This window comes from Perna viridis, chromosome 10 (assembly GCF_037379345.1).
Source record: "Perna viridis isolate PV_CMFRI_1.1 ecotype Kerala chromosome 10, ASM3737934v1, whole genome shotgun sequence".
Taxonomy (NCBI): Eukaryota; Metazoa; Mollusca; class Bivalvia; order Mytilida; family Mytilidae; genus Perna; species Perna viridis.
The window spans coordinates 15,239,402-15,261,777 of NC_142454.1; the positions used below are offsets into that span (position 1 = coordinate 15,239,402).

Here is a 22,376-nt window from a genome sequence, read left to right on the forward strand (position 1 = left end):
GTGAAATGTCAAACCACAAATTAAAGAATCCACAAACCAACAATTTGTGTGTAGTCCACAAAAATTGATATCCATGAAATAAAGTGCTTTCACAGTATATGAATTCATTAAAGTAAATACCTTATTGGATTGATATTTATCACACAGAATCTATTTTAACTGTTTTAGGCTACATATGGACAGAAATCAAACAGCTGTGGGATGAGGGTGCCCATGAGTACGTCCATGACATGTGGAATATATTAGATTTTGTTACTAACTCACTTTACATAGCTACTTTCACACTCAGGATTATAGCTTATCTGCAGGTACTAGTATTATTTTACTATAGATACTTTCACACTCGGGATGGTAGCTTATCTGCAGGTACTAGTATTATTTAACTATAGATACTTTCACACTCGGGATGATAGCTTATCTGCAGGTACTAGTGTTATTTAACTATAGATACTTTCATACTTGGTATGATAGTTTATCTGCAGGTACTAGTTCCATTTTACTATAGATACTTTCACACTCGGGATGATAGCTTATTTGCAGGTACTAGAATTATCTTACTATAGATACTTTCACACTCGGGATGATAGTTTATCTACAGATACTAGTATTATTTAACTATAGGTACTTTCACACTCAGGATGATAGTTTATCTACAGGTACTAGTGTTATTTAACTATAGATACTTTCACACTCGGGATGATAGCTTATTTGCAGGTACTAGAATTATCTTACTATAGATACTTTCACACTTGGGATGATAGTTTATCTACAGGTACTAGTATTATTTAACTATAGGTACTTTCACACTCGGGATGATAGTTTATCTACAGGTACTAGTGTTATTTAACTATAGATACTTTCACACTCGGGATGATAGCTTATTTGCAGGTACTAGTATTATTTAACTATAGATACTTTCACACTCGGAATGATAGTTTATCTACAGGTACTAGTGTTATTTAACTATAGATACTTTCACACTCCGGATGATAGCTTATTTGCAGGTACTAGTATTATTTAACTATATGTACTTTCACACTCGGGATGATAGCTTATCTGCTTGCATTTTGTATTATTTTACTATAGAAAAGACTCATAACTATCAATGTCTGAACTTGTGTGAGTTCAAATGTTATTTCTATCCTTGTTAGGGTAACTGATCTTAAACCTCAAAAGTTTTAGTATCTCTTTTGCCAATATGTAAGTTTAGGTGTCTCTATAACTAAGATGTAAGCTTATGTGTCTCTATAACTAAGATGTAAGCTTATGTGTTTTTGTTTTTAAAATTAAAAAAAAAAGATGTATGGCAGTTTTGGTTCAACATGGTTTTAATATATTTGATTAATTAACAGTAGTAGTGGAATTGATAGTTCCATGTACTGTTTATGCTGCAAGATTTATATTTAGAAAAAATAAAAATCTCTGTCATTGATAATAGATATCAAGTAAAATAACATACTGACATGTAATAAAGACACATGATTGTGTGTTAAAGTCTGTTAATACTCATCCCATTCTGTACTTCATTTAATCAGAAAAGTAGAACAAATTATATTGTAACGTATAGTGGTATGATTTTTATTACTTTAACAATGCACAATTTTTAAAATGTTTTGCCAATAAACTATCAGCATGAGAAACAACAGAACAGCTGTATAACTGTGAAATGAGAATCTCTAATGTCTTCTCTTTTCAGTTATTGTGTAACAAGTCTTCATTAATTAAACTTTGAGCTTTGCCAGAGGCTTACTTTCATGCTATTTTCTGATATATCAAGGAAATATTATTACATAAACTGCTATTTTCTAATAGTTACTGCCCGAAACTGTTCTATAGGTTAAAGGTCATTCTTTTTACTTATTGGGAAATGGAAGTGATAAGGACATATGTACTTACTACAGTATGCTAAGTTGGGGCATTTATTTTAATCATCTTGTTTTCATCATTGGTTTTGTCTGCAAAAAGTATTACATCCAATGTTTATTATCAGAGGTAGACATAGAAAATAATAGCAGTGATAAGATCTGTATTGCTACCACACTCTCCAAAGAAGAGATAGTGGAAAACCATAAACCTGTGCTATCCTCTTTTGGTCTCTCTACCAAAGATGATGATTGTGATCTACTGTCTATGTACTGGATTCCTAAATTCCAGAAGAATCCAAAGAAACAATGCTACATAGCTGGATCTGCAAAATGTACCACCAAACCTCTTTCAAAACTTTTAACTTCTATACTCACAGCTGTTAAAGAGGGTCTTCAGTCCTACCATGACACTTGTTACTCCTGTAGTGGTATTAATTCAATGTGGAACCTGAAAAAATTAAAATTTCTTCTGGATACTCTCAATTCAAGATTATTATCAGAAGACAACAGCCTTAAAACCTATGATTTTGCAACTCTTTACACTTCTATTCCCCATACTCAGTTAAAATCCCACTCAAAAACATTACACGTTGTTACTCCAAAAAACATGGTATACCTAAATGCAAATATGTAATTCTTGGTAGAGATTCTTCATACTTTGTAAAAAACAATTTCAAATCATCTTTCAAATATACAGAAGAAGATGTTTTCAAAATACTGAAATTTTTTATTGACAACATATTGTCCAGTGGGGTGGACACGTTTTTCAACAAACGGTCAGCATTCCAATGGGAACAAATTGTGCTCCTCTACTTGCTGATCCAAAAGAAGGGACATCGTTTGGTTAGATCCTTTAATCTCAGTTTCTGTTATATAGATGAAGTATTGTCATTAAACATTTCTAGTTTCGGGGATTTTATTCATTGCATCTACCCCAAAGAACTTGAGATGAAGGATACTACAGACACTGTGAAGTCAGCCTCATATCTTGACCTACACTTAGAGATGGGTGGTCAAGGAAAATTATTGACCAAACTATACGACAAATACGATGACTTTTCATACCAAATTGTCAACTTCCCTTTCATCTGAGGCAATATCCCTTCAATAGTACATGGTTTTCATACCACAACTCATATGTTATGCCAGAGTTTGCCGTTACTATGCAGACTTTTGAATCATGCAAACTTCTTACAAATAGGATCCTGGAACAGGGTTATGTTGCGGCAGAAATTACAAACGTATATGGTTGTCATCATGAACTCACGGATCGTTAAGGTATTTGCATCTGCACCATGAAAACTGATTTGTTCAACATGTCATAGTTTTCCTTTCCTCTTTCATCTACTCTGGACTTGACTTTTAATGAGCAATTCAGTGATTGTTTCTAGAAAAGCAGAGGACACTTACTCTACTGGTACACCTGGTCCATGCCCCCAGGTTTTAGTGGAGTACTAGTTGCCCATTTACTTTGTATGTATTTTTTTGGTAATTTTATGTTCTTTGTTGTGTTTGTTTTCCATCTCTGGTCTTTGTCCCTTGACTACATTCTTTTGATTTCCACTAGAATCTTGGTTCCGTTGATTACTCCTTAATTTAGGTTCTGGTAATAAGCTTTTCTTGAAATATTTGTAGTTCAGCAGAAGCTTAAAAAAAGATTCTTGATTTAGATTATGCAAACAAAGGTGAAGTACTTTATCAGGGTTATATCAGGTGATCTCGCTAGGGCAATCTTGATAATATAACTGTGATACCAGTCCATTTTCAAATTTGCCACTAATGTTAGGTATATTATTACATGATATTTGGTTTCACTAGCTAGCTTTAAAATGTGTATAAAGAAACACTTTCTTATGTCCATCTGTTTGTATCATCCTTGTGAACCGTCCTTAATAAATATGTTTTTAAAAATTTTGACCATATATGTAGGGTAGTATCAATGTTTATTTTCAGTTGAATGCTACATTATATACTGGCATTTCTCTTAACTCACCTGTAAACATAACCTATTTTCAGGTTCAGAGAGAGATAGAAATGGGTCGTATGGACTTAGCCGAACAACAGCGGAAGGACTGGAATGCTTATGACCCAAATTTAATCGCAGAGGCCCTTTTTGCAGCTGCTAATATATTTAGTTCATTGAAGCTCATATACATTTTTACCGTAAATCCCCATTTAGGACCATTACAGATATCACTTGGGCGTATGATTTTAGACATCCTTAAATTCTGTGGTGTGTATATGTTAGTCTTGTTCTCGTTTGCCTGTGGACTTAACCATCTTTACTGGTATTATGCAACATTGCGTGCTCAAGAATGTGCAGCTGACCCATCGGGAAAGAGCGAATCATGTGATAGGAAGTACAAAAGTTTTGCCAAGTAAGTTATTAATAGATTAGCTATGGTTTGTCCTCTCTTTTAAGATGAAAACCATTCTATATGTAAGGATGAATATTAGGAACATTTTTTTATCCTGTGTGTGCTTTTATTTTATGACCACAAATTAAAATTGAAAAAATAAAATGCAACAAACAAAAACATGAAAAAACTGCTACAATTCTACAATTTATATTAGAATTCAATTTGAATTTGATCAATTTCTAAATTTCAAATGTATTTTTCATGTTGATATGTATACTAGTGTTTTTTTTTTCATAATTATACTCTACTAATAATTATCCTTTTAGAACCGAACAAATTCATCTCATGGGAGATAACTCTATTTCAAAACCAGTTTGGTCATATTGATTGTCTGTAAAAACATTAAGAGGCAATTATGATTACAGTGAAAGCACATTTAAATATTTCATATCATAAATAAATTTAAATATCCTCCAAAACTCTTCATGAAGTCATTGAAGTACGTTATCTGGCTTCCAAATGTGTGTTAACCAAAGGACAGTTTTGATATCCCATATTAAAACAAGTAGTTATGCTGACGTGGGAATAAACTTCAATTTCAAATTGTTGTTTGATTGGTTGTCTGTCTAAGTTCACGGTTGAGTAATCAACAGTAGGATTTCCCGCCACAGGAAATCTAGGTGGCCATTGTTTGAATTGATATGAATTTTCCCCCAACAATCCAATATCACTTTGTATATAATATATATGTTTTATTGTACTTTATTGATATTATGATGTATTCACATGTACATATTTGTTTTCAGGTCAGCCAAAATTAATTAAAATTAAACTTTCTATAGTCTTATACATGTACCTAGTCCAGTCATAATTTAGTACAATAGGCTACAGAAGTATCAATCCATAATAGGTTTGGTTGGACTTTGAGTAGAACAGAAGTATTTTCCTCATGGAAGTATATATTGGTTCATGAACAAAGACTACTCCTCAACCAATATGAAAGGACCTATATAATGATTATGGTGTTTTTATTGTGTAATCTTGAAGTTGCCCTTAATCTATATACCCATCCCCTACTGATATGATCTCATTTTATTGTTGCCTTGTAAATTTTAGCCTTATTATTATTAGCCTTAAATAAGATACTTTATTTACATCCTTACCTGCTAAGAAATGAATTTCCTTCACATATGTTTGGATTATTAAGCATTTTAAAGACCTTGTCTTGATTTTGGATAATTTCAGTCTTGAAAATATTCCCCAATACTCAGAGTTATAGCTGAAATAATCATATTGTAGATGAACAAGATGAATGCAATAACATTTTTAGCAATTTACAAATATCAATTCATTTTTCAGAGGTTTTTGTTAATATGTAAAGTTTAAATAATAGTTTCATTTACTAATCCAAGAAATTGTGTTTCATGGAAGAGATTTTTTTGTTGGATTGTTAGAATCATATTTTATCATTTGAATTTTGTTCACTCTTATTTATCCAATAGATACTATATTGCCTTATATTTATACCCTGCCACAGGAAATGGTGAGGTATTTTGTGATACCCTCCAAAAAGTTGCATGTCCATCCATCCATCTGTCTGTCTGTCTTTTCCAGATGATAACTGTAGAATTTATTGATCTTTTTCAAACTTTGTATGATTATTGAGTATCATAAAATACAGATTAATTAAGAATTTCACTAAAGTTACAGCCATTTAATTTGCTTTTAACTCAATTTTTTTTTATGAATTGGAGTTATATTTTTTGACTATTAAGGAAATTTTGAACGTGATTATAGAGTCCAGATATCTCAATGTGGGTGGTATCATTTAATGTTCCATTATATGCCCTGTTTTACCAGTCAAGTTAAACTTTTAGACACTTACTACCAGTCAAGTTCACCCTACTAATTTCTTTCAGACACTTATTACCAGTCAATTCACGTTTACTGAATAATTTTTCATCTCTTGCAGTATGTTTGAAATTATACAGACTTTATATTGGTCTATGTACGGGCTGGTGGATTTAGAGCATGCTGAGTTAGAGGAAAAACATGAAATCACTGAACTTATTGGGAAGTTAATGTTTGGGAGTTACAGTTTCATAGAATTTATCGTATTATTAAATCTGTTAATCGCAATGATGAGTAACTCCTACCAGAATATTTCCGTAAGTACTGTCTTATTATCATCTTTTTCAGTTTGTTTGAAATCATACAGAGTTTATATTGGGCAATGTATGGATTAGTCGACTTGCTACATGCTGAACTAAAAGGAGTAAAACACAAATTTACAGAATTCGCCGGCAAATTAATGTTTGGCAGTTATAGTTTTATAGCTTTCATAGTGTTGTTAAACCTTCTAATCGCTATGATGAGCAGCTCATACATAAACATCTATGTAAGTACATGGCACGTGTGGTTTGTTGTTTGGATTTTGGCTGTATCATTCTGTTCTGTTCTGTTGTCGCGGTTGGTTTGTCTGTAAATGTGAGTTTTGATTCTTTAGCATTATGCTTGCAGTGTTTTATTGTTTCCTGCCAGTTATGATTCGTCCCTATTAAGCTTGCAGTGTTTTATTGTTTCCTGCCAGTTATGATTCGTCCCTAGTCTATTCCTCTTTCACAGCTTTTAGAATTTAAATGGCTTGATATGTTTTTGTTATTTGTGGCAAGATGGCCTACCTGTGTTATATTAGGTAGTAGATTTAAATAGTCAGTTAATCAACTTGGCTATAGGATTAATTCTTTATGGAATTGGTTTGTCACTGGTCTGTTACCGAACAGACTAAGGGGTCTATCTAGGGTTGAATCCCCTTTGTCAATAGTACAGTTTTGTGAGTCAAGATGTGTTCTCTCCCATTATACATTTATAGGAGCATTCCTAATTAATCTCTACAAAAAACTTAATCCTTAATGAAAACAAATGAGAAGGGTTGCTATGTTTTTGCTGAGCTTTACTCCAGTAGTTGCTATAAATCAATCTTCAAAGCAAAGAGAATCTATCTTATTAAGGATGCATTTAATTATTGACAATAAATTAAGAGAACACTGTCTCTTCCTTGTTAAAGTCCTTTATAGAGTTAAGAAAGAGTAGGCTATGCTATGGCTTCATGGATTAAAGGGAGAGGTGCTGATTGAAGCACAAAATTCTTGTTTCCATTCTCAACTCTAGATTGCCTCCCCTGTTTTCTGTACTGGTACAACAGCCAGTCCACTCTATTGACTAAAGAAAGGATTAGTAGCAGTGTTGTCAGTCTGCCTTGTGGTGTGAGTGTTTCCTCATTAATAATTGAAGACCCATTGGTGACCTTGAGCTAACATTTTTCATCCCAGGTTGTTGTCTCTTTGACATATTCACCATATCCATTCTCATTGTACTTTGTTATTTTTCATTATACTCAGTAATAAAACATGCAACATTTTGATACATTGACAAGCAATGGTTTGATACATTGACAAGCGATGGTTTGATACATTGACAAGCTATGGTTTGATACATTGACAAGGGATGGTTCGATACATTGACAAGCGATGGTTCGATACATTGGCAAGCGATGGTTTGATACATTGACAAGCTATGGTTTGATACATTGACAAGCGATGGTTTGATACATTGACAAGCGATGGTTTGATACATTGATGCCATGTCAAGTCCTGTTTCTGAATAACGTTATATTATCTTATCTTCTGCATATATTGTACTACTATGTGTTCCTCAGTTGTCAATGATACCAAAGACAAAAGTATGTTACAAAAGTTTAGATTGTGTTTGTGTGCATTTTGGTGAATTGTGTTGGTTTCGAATTGCCCCTTGCTTGTATTTTTTACATGGTGTGTTTTCAGCTTGTGAATATAGTAAGAATTTTACTTGACCACTCAGTGATTCACATTGAAAGCAATGCCCCCCCCAGCCCCCCCACCCCACCTCCCCCCCCACCGTAGCAGCTTAAAAGACATTGAAGGATCTTTTTCAAACATTATAGTTTTTGAGTATCATTTAATACAGATCAAGTATAAATTCCAGTTTGATTGAAATATTTACACAGAAGTTATGGCTATTTTAAGTTGTTTTTTTTGCAATGTTTCACGGTATCATTTAATGTCCCATAAATGCCCTATTTTTACTTCATTTGTAAGCAATGCTAGATTATGACTGCTATTTAGTTGTTGAAGTTTGCCACCTAGTATTTACAAGAATAGTTCCAGCTGCAAATATAAGCTAAGAATAAAAGACAATAATTGTTAAATGTCTTGAAAAATCATTATTACCTACACATGTAAGGTTTGATTAATCTTTGGAGAGATTGGAAAACTTGTGTTCAAGAAATATTCTAATAAATGTTAATCAAGCAGAGTTCTGCATCTAAGTCTTATTGCAATAAAATTTTATTTCCTTCTGTAGCCAAGGACATCTGACATTTCACTTTGCAAATAACTTAACCATGGTATATGTTCCTTTACCAGAGCCAGGCAGATGAAGAGTGGAAGTTTGCCCGGTCCAAACTATGGATGAGTTACTTTGAGGATAGTGGGACATTACCATGTCCGTTTAATATCATACCAAGTCCAAAAACATTTTTCTACTTAGTCAGTTGGTTTAGAAATAAATTGTTGTACACATGCTCAAAACAACAGAAGAGAAATCGTTGGCAGAGTATACGGGTAAGTTTCACTGAGAAGATGTATTGTGTTTTATTAACTTTTTTTTCTATTGCCTGATATTTTCTATCTCAGGATACTGCTATTGTACTAAAAAATATTGGCAATATCTCCAATGTCAATATTACGTCAAATTGCCTGTGATGTTGCCAATAAACAGAATAATGTCAGTTTTGGTGCCTGACATCACATCTCATACTAATAGGCTTTCATATTTTCTGTCATGGCTTCAGAAGTGCTGTTTTTCTGTATTATATAGTTGTCTCAGTAAATCCTTAGCTCTTCTCTGTTAGTGATAATGTAACAGCCAATCACAGATGAAAGACTGTACAGTCTACAAATATAAATGGCTTCTTTGTAAATGTCATGGTCAATCTATGCAGGAAAATGTCTTTGCAAAACAAGGTAAGCATTATTTTACAACAAGCATTAGGTATCCAATCAAATGTTGGCTTATTTGAGTGCTGGTTGCTGATTGGTCTGACCATGTCAAGTCAAACACTAATTACGATTGCTAATAGTGGTAAATGTGTTCAAACATTTAAATTTTATTTTTAAAATATTTTATGATTTTACTTCTGTATAGTACATGCCTTGAGACGTTAAGGTTTCCCACACTCATGATACCTAAATGCATGCAAAATGCTCACCAAATAAACAAATGTTTTTATCTTGCAATTAAATGAACTCTCCTTTTGTGCATTTAAACGAACACTCATATGGTGGGTTTAAATGATTATTCATATTTTGGGTTGAAATGAACACCTTTATTGTGTGTAATTGTGTGTTCAAAACACATAGAAGCGCTCACCAAACGCACGATAAATGATGCATGTATTGCTAAAATGGGAAACATTAATGTTTCATGGATTATAATGTTTTCAATGGTACAAAAATGTCCTTAACTCAATGTGAAGATTTATTCACATAAGCAAATATGCATTACGAAAGAGAATTTCAAAATTTCTCCTTTTTCTCTTTTACAGAAAATTGTGAAGAAATTAAATGAGAAAGAAATAAGATATCAGGTGTGTATAAAAAGTTACATTAATGAACAGCAGCCTACATTTGATTTTGGTGGAGATCTAAACCACACATTGGAATAAATATAGATTTTCTTTCAGTCTCAAGGGAATTACAAGATTTCTCCTTTCGCGATAGTTGTATTTGAGATTTCAACCCATGAAACTCAGCATGTGGGTTAAGTCTAAAATTTAAGTATCAAGAGTGGAGAAATCTTGCAAATCTCCAGAATATGGAAGGAGAATTTGTTTCTCCCATGAAGAAAACTTGGAACTGTTAAATGGCAAGAAAACTCTGACAGAATTTAAATCATCATCCCCATCCAGTGGTTAAAAAATCACGTGCATCACTGGGTTAAAATGGTGAAAAGCCAATAAACCATATCAAAAAGCAACAAAACTTAAAACAGAAAATGTAATGGGTTTTATATCTTGCAGAATATTAAGGTTTTCTTTATCATTGTAAGATATGAATGACTTAAAATCCCAATAATTATAACTCACAAAATTGATTTGTGAATATATATTTTGATGCAGGATTTTTCTGTTAAAGGCTTTTCCATTAAAAGATATGAGCCACCCGAAAAAGGCACTTTTTCACCAGGGGAGCCACCCATAGAAGCTCTATTGATGTTTTGTATTAAACCTTATACTTTGCTTGGAGACCTGACCCTGTCTCATAAATGTTTTACTGGAACAGCCCTAAATAACAACAACTAAAAATAATAATACAATTTTTGTACTATGAAACAAAAATTGAGTTATACAAGGGCTGGTATTTGTGGTTCGTTATTGTGCGTTGATATGCCACATTGACCTTGGAATTGGTAATTTTATGCATCCTTAGTGACATCAAATCAGCATAATTCCTCTTTCACGCTAGATTTCAAGCTGGAAGCGTACTATTTGCTAAAGATTATTAAACTTCATACTGCAAAATGGGCTTCTTCACCCCGGGATCTAAAGGAATCATAAAGCTGATGATTGTCAAAGTACAACCATAGGGTACTTCGCGCAGTGACATAATTTTGTGGAAACAGTATAACTGGACCTCTGTACCCCAGGGTCCAACATTTCATTCTGACACTTCCGGTTAAATATTCAGTGATCTATTTGACAATTTACCCTTATCAACAAGAATACAGATTATACCTATTCAACATTAACTGACAGTGATACGGGGAATCTCTGTATACCAGGATTACCCAACTTCCGGTTTAATAAACAAATAATTCTTTAAATTTACATTGAACAGTTCTTGCATCTTTTCAATTTCAAGTGTTGTTTTATATTATTTGTTAGTGTATAATTTAATTATAACCGTGGCCAATACCGCCAAAAACTGAAATTTATTTTACTTTGTTAATAATAATTAATAATAATGCATAACCTGCTAAAGATGAAAACATTGCAAAGAGTTATGCACAAAATACATTTCTGAATTTACAGTATCAATAAATTCCTTAACATATATATATATATTGCATGTACCGGTAATACTTTTTTAAGGCTGTGATGAAAGACCTTGTGAAAAGATACATTATGCAGAAGCAGAGGGGTCCAATGAGAGGAGAAGGAGTAACCGAGGATGATATATCGGAGATTAAACAAGATATATCATCATTTAGATATGAACTGCTAGAAATATTGAAAAACAATGGAATGAAAACTCCAAACTTAAATCAAGGAAAGACTTCAAGTAAGAAGAAGAGAATGTGGAAAAGCATAATGGAGAGCTTTTCTGAGAGTTTTGATTCTTCCAACAGTATCAAAACTGATTTTGGATAGCTTAGCTTTTTGTTTTTACACTGCTTATCTCCCTTTGTTGCTAGACAGTCTTGTGGAGTTATGTCCCTTTGTGAGATTATTTGTTGCATAGAATCAACAAATGAAATGGAACTGTGATAGAAATTTTAAAATATTGTACATAAAAGATGTTGTTTTCGTGTCATATTGTTCATTCCTTTTTACTTTGGTGTTGTTTTTTCTGCACAATTCTCTAATGTCACAAATTTTCGCACAGTAGTTTTTCATGTGTGTTTAAAAGTGGTCAGTTAAAGGATGATAACGTCAACTAACCAGCAATTGAGTATTTATAGGGTTTGCCGTGAGTGTGGATTGCCATATTGGATTGGTATGGAGTGGTCATGTAACAGTATAAATGAAAAAAGGTGAATATAACAAAACTACCAATTTTGCTGATAAAGAGTTGCAATATCATTTTCCAAATGATGACAAATCAGTGACAGATTTGTTTTTGCTAAATCATGTTGTAAAAACAAATCATTATTACAAAAATTGGGCATTTGCATGTGAAAAATAAGGTTCTAAAAAGTTGACATTCTGTCCTGACTTTAAAATTTTTTTGAATTCAAATAAATGTAGTAATTGTTTGAATCAACTTTAACACTTCCGGAAACATTTATTTTTGTCATTTTTTTTTCCTTCTCAGGTCTGCAATGCTTAACATTTTTCATGTATAATCTAAATGATATTTTCATGCTTCATTTGCATATAATCTTTTTTGTCCTTGCAAGTCCAATTGAAATTGTGAATTTTTTAGTATTATCAGCCAAAACTAGGATGAAAGAGAGAACTCTATTCATTGTTTTTTTCTCTTACTGTTGTTTCCTTAATTTAAAAAAAAAATGCTTTCTGCATAAGCATTTCTAAGGAAGGTAATTCAATCTCATGATAATCATGAGTATTCTCTGTACATTTAACTATATAGGCTTATATAAATAAACAATTCTATAAATTGCAAATGGCCCAGTGCAGCTAGAAAGTAAATTTTATTTTAAATGTGAAACATTTCACTAGTGCCATCAATACAATTATTTCCTACTATACTATCGAAATGTTGGAAATTATACATATAATCTGAGTAATGTTTACTTTGAACCTTGTTCACTATGTGAGCTATCTCACCCTATTTCCTGTATGCCCTTTGTCATTTTACCTGGTGTAAACTTTAACATATAGTTTTGCTTTTTTCTGAATGAAAAATTGTGTTGAATGGAAAGATCGAGAAGTTTTACATATTGTTTTAGAAGTATAACTTTATGTATACGTAAAATTGTTGTAACTAAATGTTTTGAACTCCAGAATTGTGCTAAATATTTTATTTTGCAATTCAAAGAAAATACAGGGGCAAACAACTTAGGGTAAATAAGTAATAAATAAGGCGAAATAACTCAATTCTGTGGTAAACACAGTCTTTGAACAACTGAGTTGAATTTTACAATCATTTTCAAGACTGAAGTACAGTTTTACACCTTGATAAAATTAGTATGAGAGTTTTTGTTATATTTCAATTTTTTAAGGGGAGGTAATTCAATTATATTATGACATATAATTATATATATATATATATATATATATATATATATGTAGAACGTCTCAGAATGTGACGACTCTATTCGCTACACTGCTCCATTGGATCAAATTGATACAGGGAAGATAACGTAAACTTAACGATGTTTGAACTGTCAAATTTGGGAAGCAAATGTTTGGTGGTTCCCTTTGTGGGACTCAAACTTGTACCTTTATGACATCTATGGCAACACCACCTGCACTAAGTCCACCTAGTGGTCTAGGGCACTGGACTTAGTGCAGGTGGTGTTGCCACAGATGTCAAAGAGGTACGAGTTTTAGTCCTGCGGAGGGAACAACCAAAAATTTGCTTCACAAATTTGACAGTTCTAACATCGTTGAACAGGAAGATTTTTTATGTATACATTCACAATTATAGCAAGATAACTTAAAAACTGAAAAAATGTAGAATGTCGGAGTGTTGTGTGAGTTGAAGATGGTGACTCGGCTGTTTTAATCGTTCCCGTCCTTCTCCTTGACCCAGGTAACTCTGCTGTTTTAATCATTCCCCCTTCTCCTTGACCATGTCCCACTAATATACTGGTATTGCAACTCTTTATAACACAAGAATGAGGTATTGAGCAGCTTCTACTAACAACAGCATTTACTAACAGTCATTTTGTCAAAGTCATTTCTTCAGAAATTGGCCATAACATATTGTTCTACCAATGAATATTTGATTTACCAGTGTAGGGGTGAGTTATAATATGATTATGCTAATGACCAGTCTGCAACAAGTTTTCCAAAACTTGGAAACTTTCCTGGTACTTTGTTATTAATATTCATCATGTTGGGTTATACTATCTTTGAAAGTTTTGTTCAAAAATTACTTTGGTGGAACAATTTGGTATGTTCATAATCACAACAACTTCATAATATAGTAAAGTAACATAGATTTCCTATTCTATCTAGAAACTAATATTAATTTTGACAATTTCTAATTTTGTTCTAGTTTCCAACGATAAATTGTAAAGTATTGAAGTTAAAATAGAAACACTTAAACGTCAAATGTCATTTCTTGTTACTCAGGACCTACCTCATCTCTTTCAAAGGTGTGCGTCTCATTATACATTTATATCACCATATTAAAGCACCTCTTTCTATTTTTTCCTGCCAATGAGCAACATAAAAAGCATTCTCACCACATTTGTTCAGAAGTAAATAAGTTAAAAGCTAAAAAGAAACAACTATCCTCATACCTGTTAACTAACCTTCCCTAATTAGGGAAAGATGCCCAAAAAATCTGTTAAAAATTTAGAATCTCCAACATAAGAATGAAAGATTAGTGGGAGGTTTTTGGTTAAAATTTAAAATATTTTTTGTGAAAAATATTTAAAAAGAATTTTTACATTTAAAATTTGCTTTTACGTAATACTGATAATCTCCCACACGATACATGAGGCAGTGTCAATGGTGAGAATCTTCCACGTGAATTGTTCCAAAGGTTAACAGATATGATCCCTCTCAAATACAATTGTAATGGCCTGAAAAACGAGAATGAACTTTGAATGGCCTACAGAAGACAATTATATTCAATGTCATACTTCACTGATTTTGAATGGCCTAAAGACAATTATATTCAATGTCATGCTTCACTGACTTGTAGAATAGGCTGTCTTAAGTCCACAATTGAAACCTTCAATTTACATACTCTAAAGAAATCATGCTACTTCACTTTTCAAGTTCACTGTAAGGGAGCAACTATTTGATTTTTGTGGAGAGGACGGTCAAATCAAGACGATGATGAATGGTTAAAATAAATCCAGATTGGTCTATTGGGTAAATCCAGGAGATAATAGAGTAAGAAGTAAAAAGACAGATTAGAAATTACACTGAAAAAAAGGACTCAAAATTTTATCCTAGACCCTTTAGAAATCAAATGGTTGCTCCTTAAGGTACTAACAAAAATAACATATTTACTACTGATATGATCATTTCATCTTGAAAGGAGAATGTTTAGTATTTACATGAAAAATGTGTTGAAATCTTATAGATTAGATAATTCCTATTAAATGGTAAGATTTTCTTTTTTAATCATAGTCTAGATATTTCAATATTTTATACATTTTTTAAAAAATTTTCTTATAAAATTTCATACTTTCTTTACAAAAATGTGTCTTCATTCTTTTAGTATTCTATTTCCCTTTACCTTTTCTTTTGTATTAATTGGACTATGGTACCTAATATTTCTCCATTATAGATATTTTATTCTGCCATCTACTAATATTCATTTTTGGGAATTGTATATTTGTTTCACTGCATTTCACTTGTTTTTTTTACATTTGTGATTACAGAGTGAAGGCAGTTAAACTATAGTTCGTTGAGATAATATTAAAAAAAACATTATAGCCTTAATGTGAGGCATTTAATATTGAGATCTTATGCAGTAACTCTTTTTTATGTTAAAACATTCTATGGCTACTCATTGTATTAATCCATGTGCTATGAGGTATACAGGTTCTCTCTGTCTATCTATTACATCTCGTATACAGTATCTGTTCATGCTTTTTATTTTCATGTAAAATAAGGTCATATCATGAATCAGGATACACTCAAGAGCAGATCCAGGCCTGGTACACCAGGCATGTGCCCTCCTGTTATTCAGAAAAAAATTGGTTGAAATAAAAGAAAATCACTGAAGCCTCACTGCGCACACCCCCACTTTGTTCAGTCAGCATGTGCATCTGCAAATGATAGCCACTTGATTTTTTAACAAAAGTTTTACAAAGGTATGCAGTGCAGTGATATTGTTTGCCTTAAATTACCTCTTAAAGGCCGTGTGAGCTATTGTCATCACTTTGTATCTGTCATCAACTGTCATCATCTGTCGTTAGATTTTTTCAAACATCTTCTCCTCTGAAACTGTTTGACCCAACTGATTATTTTAAATATTTGAAAAGCCTGCCTGCAGTTACTAACAAATGGGCAAAATATTTTTTGCAAATAATACAAAAACTATTGAATTTAGCAAAATTCTGATAGAACTAGATATAATGCACTATCAGATTACAGACCTATGCCAAAATTTTCAAATGATTTGTCACCCAATATAGGAGTAATGTCCCTTAAAACAGATTTTTTTTTGTCGTTTTTCTCTGAAACCATATGACATAATTTAATGAAAGTTAGCATAATTATTTTGTAGGGTATCCTGCACAAACTGATTGTTTAAAAATGTTCACTAGTTGGCATGGCAGTCATTACTAAAAATAAAACATAGGTATCAAAATACTTTTTTTTTTGCTATTTTTTCTTCAACTATAGAAGAATAATGAAGATAAAGCTACTCATAAGATAAATATGATGTTCTGAATTGACTGGCAGTATTGAAATATCATTTTAGGCCATTTTCACCAGTTGCTTGGATTCGAATTCTTTTTGGTTTCTCTAGGAAACATGGTATTCTAGTTAAATAGTGAATGGTGATGATGAAAATTTGTTCTTAACGGCCTTTTTTTTTAAAACGGCTGCCATTTTCCCTCAAATTTGCTTGATTTCAACAATATATGGTTGATATAGTATGGTCTCCTAAGTTGAATAATGATGATGAAAATGTTGTATAGTCATTTTTAACTCTATTTTATGTTCTTTCTTGATGAATGTATAGCAGGCTAATCTTTCACCACCTGATGGGATAACAGGGCATAGTGGGAACCCTGCCCAATTTTTTTCCAAAGGTTTTAAAAACACTTTGAAGGTATTTCCAACATTTTACAGTGCCTTAGGCACTCAGTTGAACTTACAGCATTCATCAATTCCTCTTTTCCAGCAATTTTTTGTAAAACATGGTAACAAAGCATGATACCTTTACTTAATTATTTAATAGGTCATGGTTTGCCAGGTGAGTGATTCAGGCTATTCAAGAGCCTTTTGTTAACTGGAATTGGAACTTTCATGAATATTTTTTTAAAGGACCTAACATTTATTCAATCACATTTTTTTAACTTCATCTGTCACTATTTACATGTAAGTTTGCTATCAACGATTTTGCATCACTTGAACTATGCAAAGTCTAAAATTATTTCATTCATTATTCTGAATTTCTTATAATTTTTACAAAAATTTGGAGACATCCAAGCATTACACTGCATTTATTTCTATCTTTTGTTGATGTTTTCTTATTTATTTTTTGTCCATTTCCATATTGTGGAAAAAGATGTTAATAGGTTAATATACCCTTTAGTATTAAGTTATGGGCATGCTCAATATACCCCTCCAGGAGGTAGGGCTTGGGTAGAAGTAAAGAATTTTCCTCCTGGAAGTGTACATTGAGCATGCTCCCCACATACTTATAACAATCCTACAGTTAGCACAAAATAATCTATAGAGTTAAAAGAGGAATAAGATTTACATTTGAATATTTAATTTCTCTTTAGAAACAATAGACCAGTAAGGGCTTTATAAAAAATTAAAAAAAAAAAAAAACACCTTTTTCATTAACTTTCAAACTTTTGCAATTACCAATCAATACACAACATGCTACATTACTTGTAGTTCATGCTTCAGGAGCCTGCTGAGTGAGCCAAACAGTACCTTCTCCACCTCATGTTTTTTTTTTGTATTAACATGGAAGCACATGTAGCATATTAGTGTTTGAAACTTACATTACCTAGCTTCATATTGCAATTTGTTCACAGCTTTCAATGTGCTTTTAATGTTGTGTTTTACTTGTTTTTTATCCCTTATTTGGACATGCGCTGTGGATAAAGGGAAACAAAGCATCAGCTTGGTATGCTTATGGTAGTGGCACTCAGAGGGAAAACTTGGCTTTTAGTATTGCTGTGGCAAATTCATTATCATGATTTTAGGTTTGATAATGATAATTTCATAATATTAGCACAATTAGTGTAAATGAATAAAAATTAAAATTTAATTAATATACAAATGAAACAAATTAAGCAAAATGCAAGAAGAAAAGAATTTTTGGATATGTAATCAGGAATGATTTTAATAGTAAATGTTATTAAGATATCTTTAAGAGCTTTGTACATGTATGCTGTTGGTGTGTTAGTGTTAATTTTGTTTTACATTGATAACTCAACCATGACTTCATTTCAGATCGAAGGTTATCTAGAAAGCGCAGCCAGATGTCAATGGAAAGATTAAAACGCTCATTTACTATGGGGACAATTAAAGAAAAAGACAACACAATTACTAGCGTCTCTATGACAGTCCCTACTACTGTGATAACGTCCTCCGAGCCTCTGTCACCGAAGCCTTTGTCCCCCATCAGACTCTACACTGACACAATAGTCGAGGAAAGGCCAGATTCCCAAGGGAATAGTGATAAGAAAAACAGATATGATTTGGAGCGGGATCATATTCACGAACAGGAGAGACTACGTGAGCAAACAAAGCACATATCAGAGGATAGATCTAATAACCACAAATCAGTTTTCCGTCTCAGTACTCTGAAAGGGGATGAAGGCCTTGGTGAATCACTGGATTTAAACTCAGAACAAAGTAGTGGCAGTCCTAAAATCAGTGACAAGTTTGGAACAGATAGTATTGACACCATGTCACGGCTACAGGTTCCAACTGATGATCATGATGATATTTTAGATCCTGTTGATCAGCCATCTTGTAGTTTTGACTTTTTCTCAGAACTGTTCAGTGATGACCCGGCAGATGGAAAACCATCAAAGAGAGTGACATTTTTGTGATATTTGTTTGCTGTCTAATATCATTCTGTTATGTCATAATTTGTCATTATAGTATACAGTGTATATGATTGTTACTCCTTGTTTTTTACTTCACTAATTTTAGGTACTTACTGTAAAGGCAGCGGTTGTATTGTGGTTACTTTGTCCATCCATAGGTTTGTACCATACTGACTAATTAAAGAATGTGTGTTTCCATAGTAATGTAGGCTGACCATAGAATTGGAATTGTTTCCTTCCATGATGTACCATGATGATTGGTTTTGTTTTGTAACCAACCTAACTGCAGATGTTACAGTGAAACCTGCCTAAACTGAACTGCATTTGGACTTTAATATTAGGGGGCGGATTCAGCCGGGGGCATGGCGGGCGTGCGACCCCCAAAAATTTGCAAAGCATGGGTTGTCAGGGGTAGATGTAGGCGGTTTTAGGTTGAAACTTTAATATCTCGCTAATTTTAACACAAAAGATATCTACATTGCACCCACTCAAGGAGAATATTTCAAAAATTTAACCTCAAAAAATTTTCGCCTCACTCTGCTTGGGTAAAATTTAACTATGCGTCCCCACTAATCTAAAATCCTGGATCAGCCCCTAATATTGGTTCAGATTACATAGGTGTTCAATATTCCAAGGTTCAAAGTACATTTAGAATGATATATAGGGACTTTAGAAAAGTGTCTGCTTTAGACAGGTATTTGGATTATACAGGGTTTGGTTTACACATATTTCACTGTATTTGTGTTTTCCTGTTATTTTGTGGTCTTGGAATTTTAATTTGTACAGAAATTATTCCCAGTTATTATAATATTTCTGGACCATTGTAATTACAATCCATCCAATTAATTCTGCAATGTAGAAATGTTGTAGTCACTATCATATTTAAGGAGGTAAATCTAAGATTAGGGACAAAACTTACAAATCATTGGAACGTTTGTATTCTGCATTTTACATTAATCCCATGTAAGCATCAAAGTAACTTGAATTATTTCATTCTGTTACAAATGAAAGCTTGATAGGGTTTGGTGAAATTGAATATGATTCAGACCTATCTCTGATTTCAAGAGTTATGTCCCTTACCCTAGGTCTACCTCCTGAAACTATTTTGTTTCTTCATTTAAATCTAACAAGCAGTAATGCAAAATTCAGCAAGGTATTTACGTTTTTTCCAGGGGAGATAATCCAACATTTTTAAAAGAAATTAGAGTAGTAAAGTAAAAATTAAGGCCTCAAAGAGGTTTTTGCATGATATTTGTGCTTGACATGAAGTGAAATACACCAAATAATGGAAGTTTACTATATTCTTGTTATCATGTTAATTGTGATAAATATGTCTTTCAGTTTCCATGGTGATTGCTAGATGATACAAGTAATACAATTTAGCAATTTGAATTTTATAGATAAATAAATAAACAATCAAATTTCTATTTTTGTCAGCTTTTTTTATGGAAAACAATATTCTTCTTGTTTAAGTTATTTGAATTGAATTGTAATTTTCTTAAAATTAAGCAAATTCAAATGTTTTTTTTTTCCGAAACATTATAGTCAAAATTGTTTATTTTGAATTAGGGTAGCTGTTTTGTTTTTAAATGATGGTTTTTGTTTCTCTAATGTAAATAATTGTACGGAAAATACATACATTGTGAACGACATTCTCAATGTTTTTGTTTCAATGTAATTAATTAATTTAATGCTGCATAGAACAGGACAAAACATTTGGGCAATAGACCCGTTTGTGTTAACTGTTATACAGTTGATGAGCATATGTGAGGTAAACTTCAGAGAGATAGGTTTTGGGGTAAATTTTCATTGCAGAAGTGTGTACTAAGCATGCTCATTAACCATAGAAGGGTCTATTAAAATCATGGTCAAAGGGTTCATTTGAGACATGAAGTAAATTTGATAAAAAAGTTTTGATTTTTATGTATTAATCATGTCTTCATGATATAGAATATGTAATGAGGTTTTTGTTAACTTTAAAAAAAAAAAACAAAAAACAAAAAACACTGTACTTAAAATGTAACCTCTGAATAAGTAAATTCACAGGTTGAGTTTTTCTGGATTTTATAAATTTGCATTATCTCTTAAAAAAATCAAATTGCAGTGATAAATGCTTTATCTAATGACTAAACAGTTGAAATATTTTTTAAAGGAAGCTGATTTCCAAGTTATTTCAAGTATTTTTTTCTTTAATTATAGCAGATAAAGATAAAATTGCAAAATTCTGCAAGCCTTGATTGTATGTGTATAAGGATTTTTCTACTATAAAAATCCTTGATGTGTATGGGATAGTGCAATATAGTTGGTCTATATGAGATATTTTATTTTTAAACTTTTATTTCTATATTTTATGTACATGTTTTTAAGTTTTTAAGAATCTATGACTATTTCTTCACATTACAATAATGAAAAAATACCTCCGTTTTAATGTAACCTTCATTTCTAGGATATAATTACATATTATTTATTGCTTTGTGGTGAAATATTTAATGTGTGTACTTTCAATATCTATTTATTTTTATTTTTCTGTTATTTACTTTATGTTATTATCTCCCTTGAGTACCTTTATATTATTATCTCCCTTGAATACACCATGTTGTTGAAGCTATAGTTATGTTTGTTTATGTATTTGTTTTGTCCTTTTTTTAACGGATAAAATGTGATCAAAGTTTGAGGTCACATTAAGATGTGTGACTACAGAGACTAATTTAAGAAACTTGAGCATAATAGTGTTATTTTTTATTGATAAATTTCATTATAAACACCACAGAATTATTGGCATCCTGCAAACTTTATTGTCAGTATTTATTTTGTTAAATGTTGAAATGTTTATTTTATTTCAGATGATCATATTAACCATTCAAATCCTATTGTTAGGACTTTCTTGTTTGTTTACTTGGTAACAGGGAATAGTTTGACCCTCCTTTTTTCTAAATGATTCATTTGGATTTTGAAATTGTACTGTCATTGCTGTTACTGTTTTGAAAGGGCATGAAAGGGCATTTTAAGTTTAATTTTCAGTTCCAAAATCTAAATGTTTTAAATAGAGGCGAAATTTGATGAAAGCTTTGTCCCTGTGTTCCAAGTAATTGTGACCTTCATTTGAATCATAGTATGTATATGTATATAAATCATGAACGAACAAATGAAGTTCTAAGTTCTATACAAGTTGAAATGAGATTAAAATATTAGTTGTTTTTGTTTCTGTGTATTGTTTTCATTAAGTACTCATTTTTTTTTTATAATCCCTCTTTATAGAAGTGGTATATTGTGGTTTACTGGTGTCCATCTGTCCCTCCATCCATTTCTCATTCACAGTACCCATAATACTGATACCAACTTTCCTGAAGCTTTAGTAAATTGTTTCTTCCTATTAATGAGAAATCTCTTGATTTTTTATGAATTTTTGAATAATGGGACTTTGTTTTTACAAAATGGG

General features: G+C 32.0%; 1 protein-coding gene across 10 annotated transcripts in view; it reads left to right on the top strand.

The window, feature by feature from the left end:
- The window catches only part of LOC148604688 (transient receptor potential-gamma protein-like), a 115,724-nt gene extending 93,586 nt beyond the window's left edge, over positions 1-22,138 (top strand). For all 10 annotated transcript variants that reach the window (XM_088550003.1, XM_088550004.1, XM_088550006.1 and 7 more), the window contains exons 6-12: positions 169-308; positions 3,882-4,243; positions 6,198-6,393; positions 8,689-8,886; positions 9,870-9,911; positions 11,415-11,604; positions 18,336-22,138. In XM_088550003.1, the coding sequence (XP_088406129.1) occupies positions 169-308; positions 3,882-4,243; positions 6,198-6,393; positions 8,689-8,886; positions 9,870-9,911; positions 11,415-11,604; positions 18,336-18,940 (1,733 nt within the window). In that variant the 3' untranslated portion in view covers positions 18,941-22,138. The remainder of the gene's footprint in view (positions 1-168; positions 309-3,881; positions 4,244-6,197; positions 6,394-8,688; positions 8,887-9,869; positions 9,912-11,414; positions 11,605-18,335) is intronic.
- Positions 22,139-22,376: the final 238 nt, after the last annotated feature.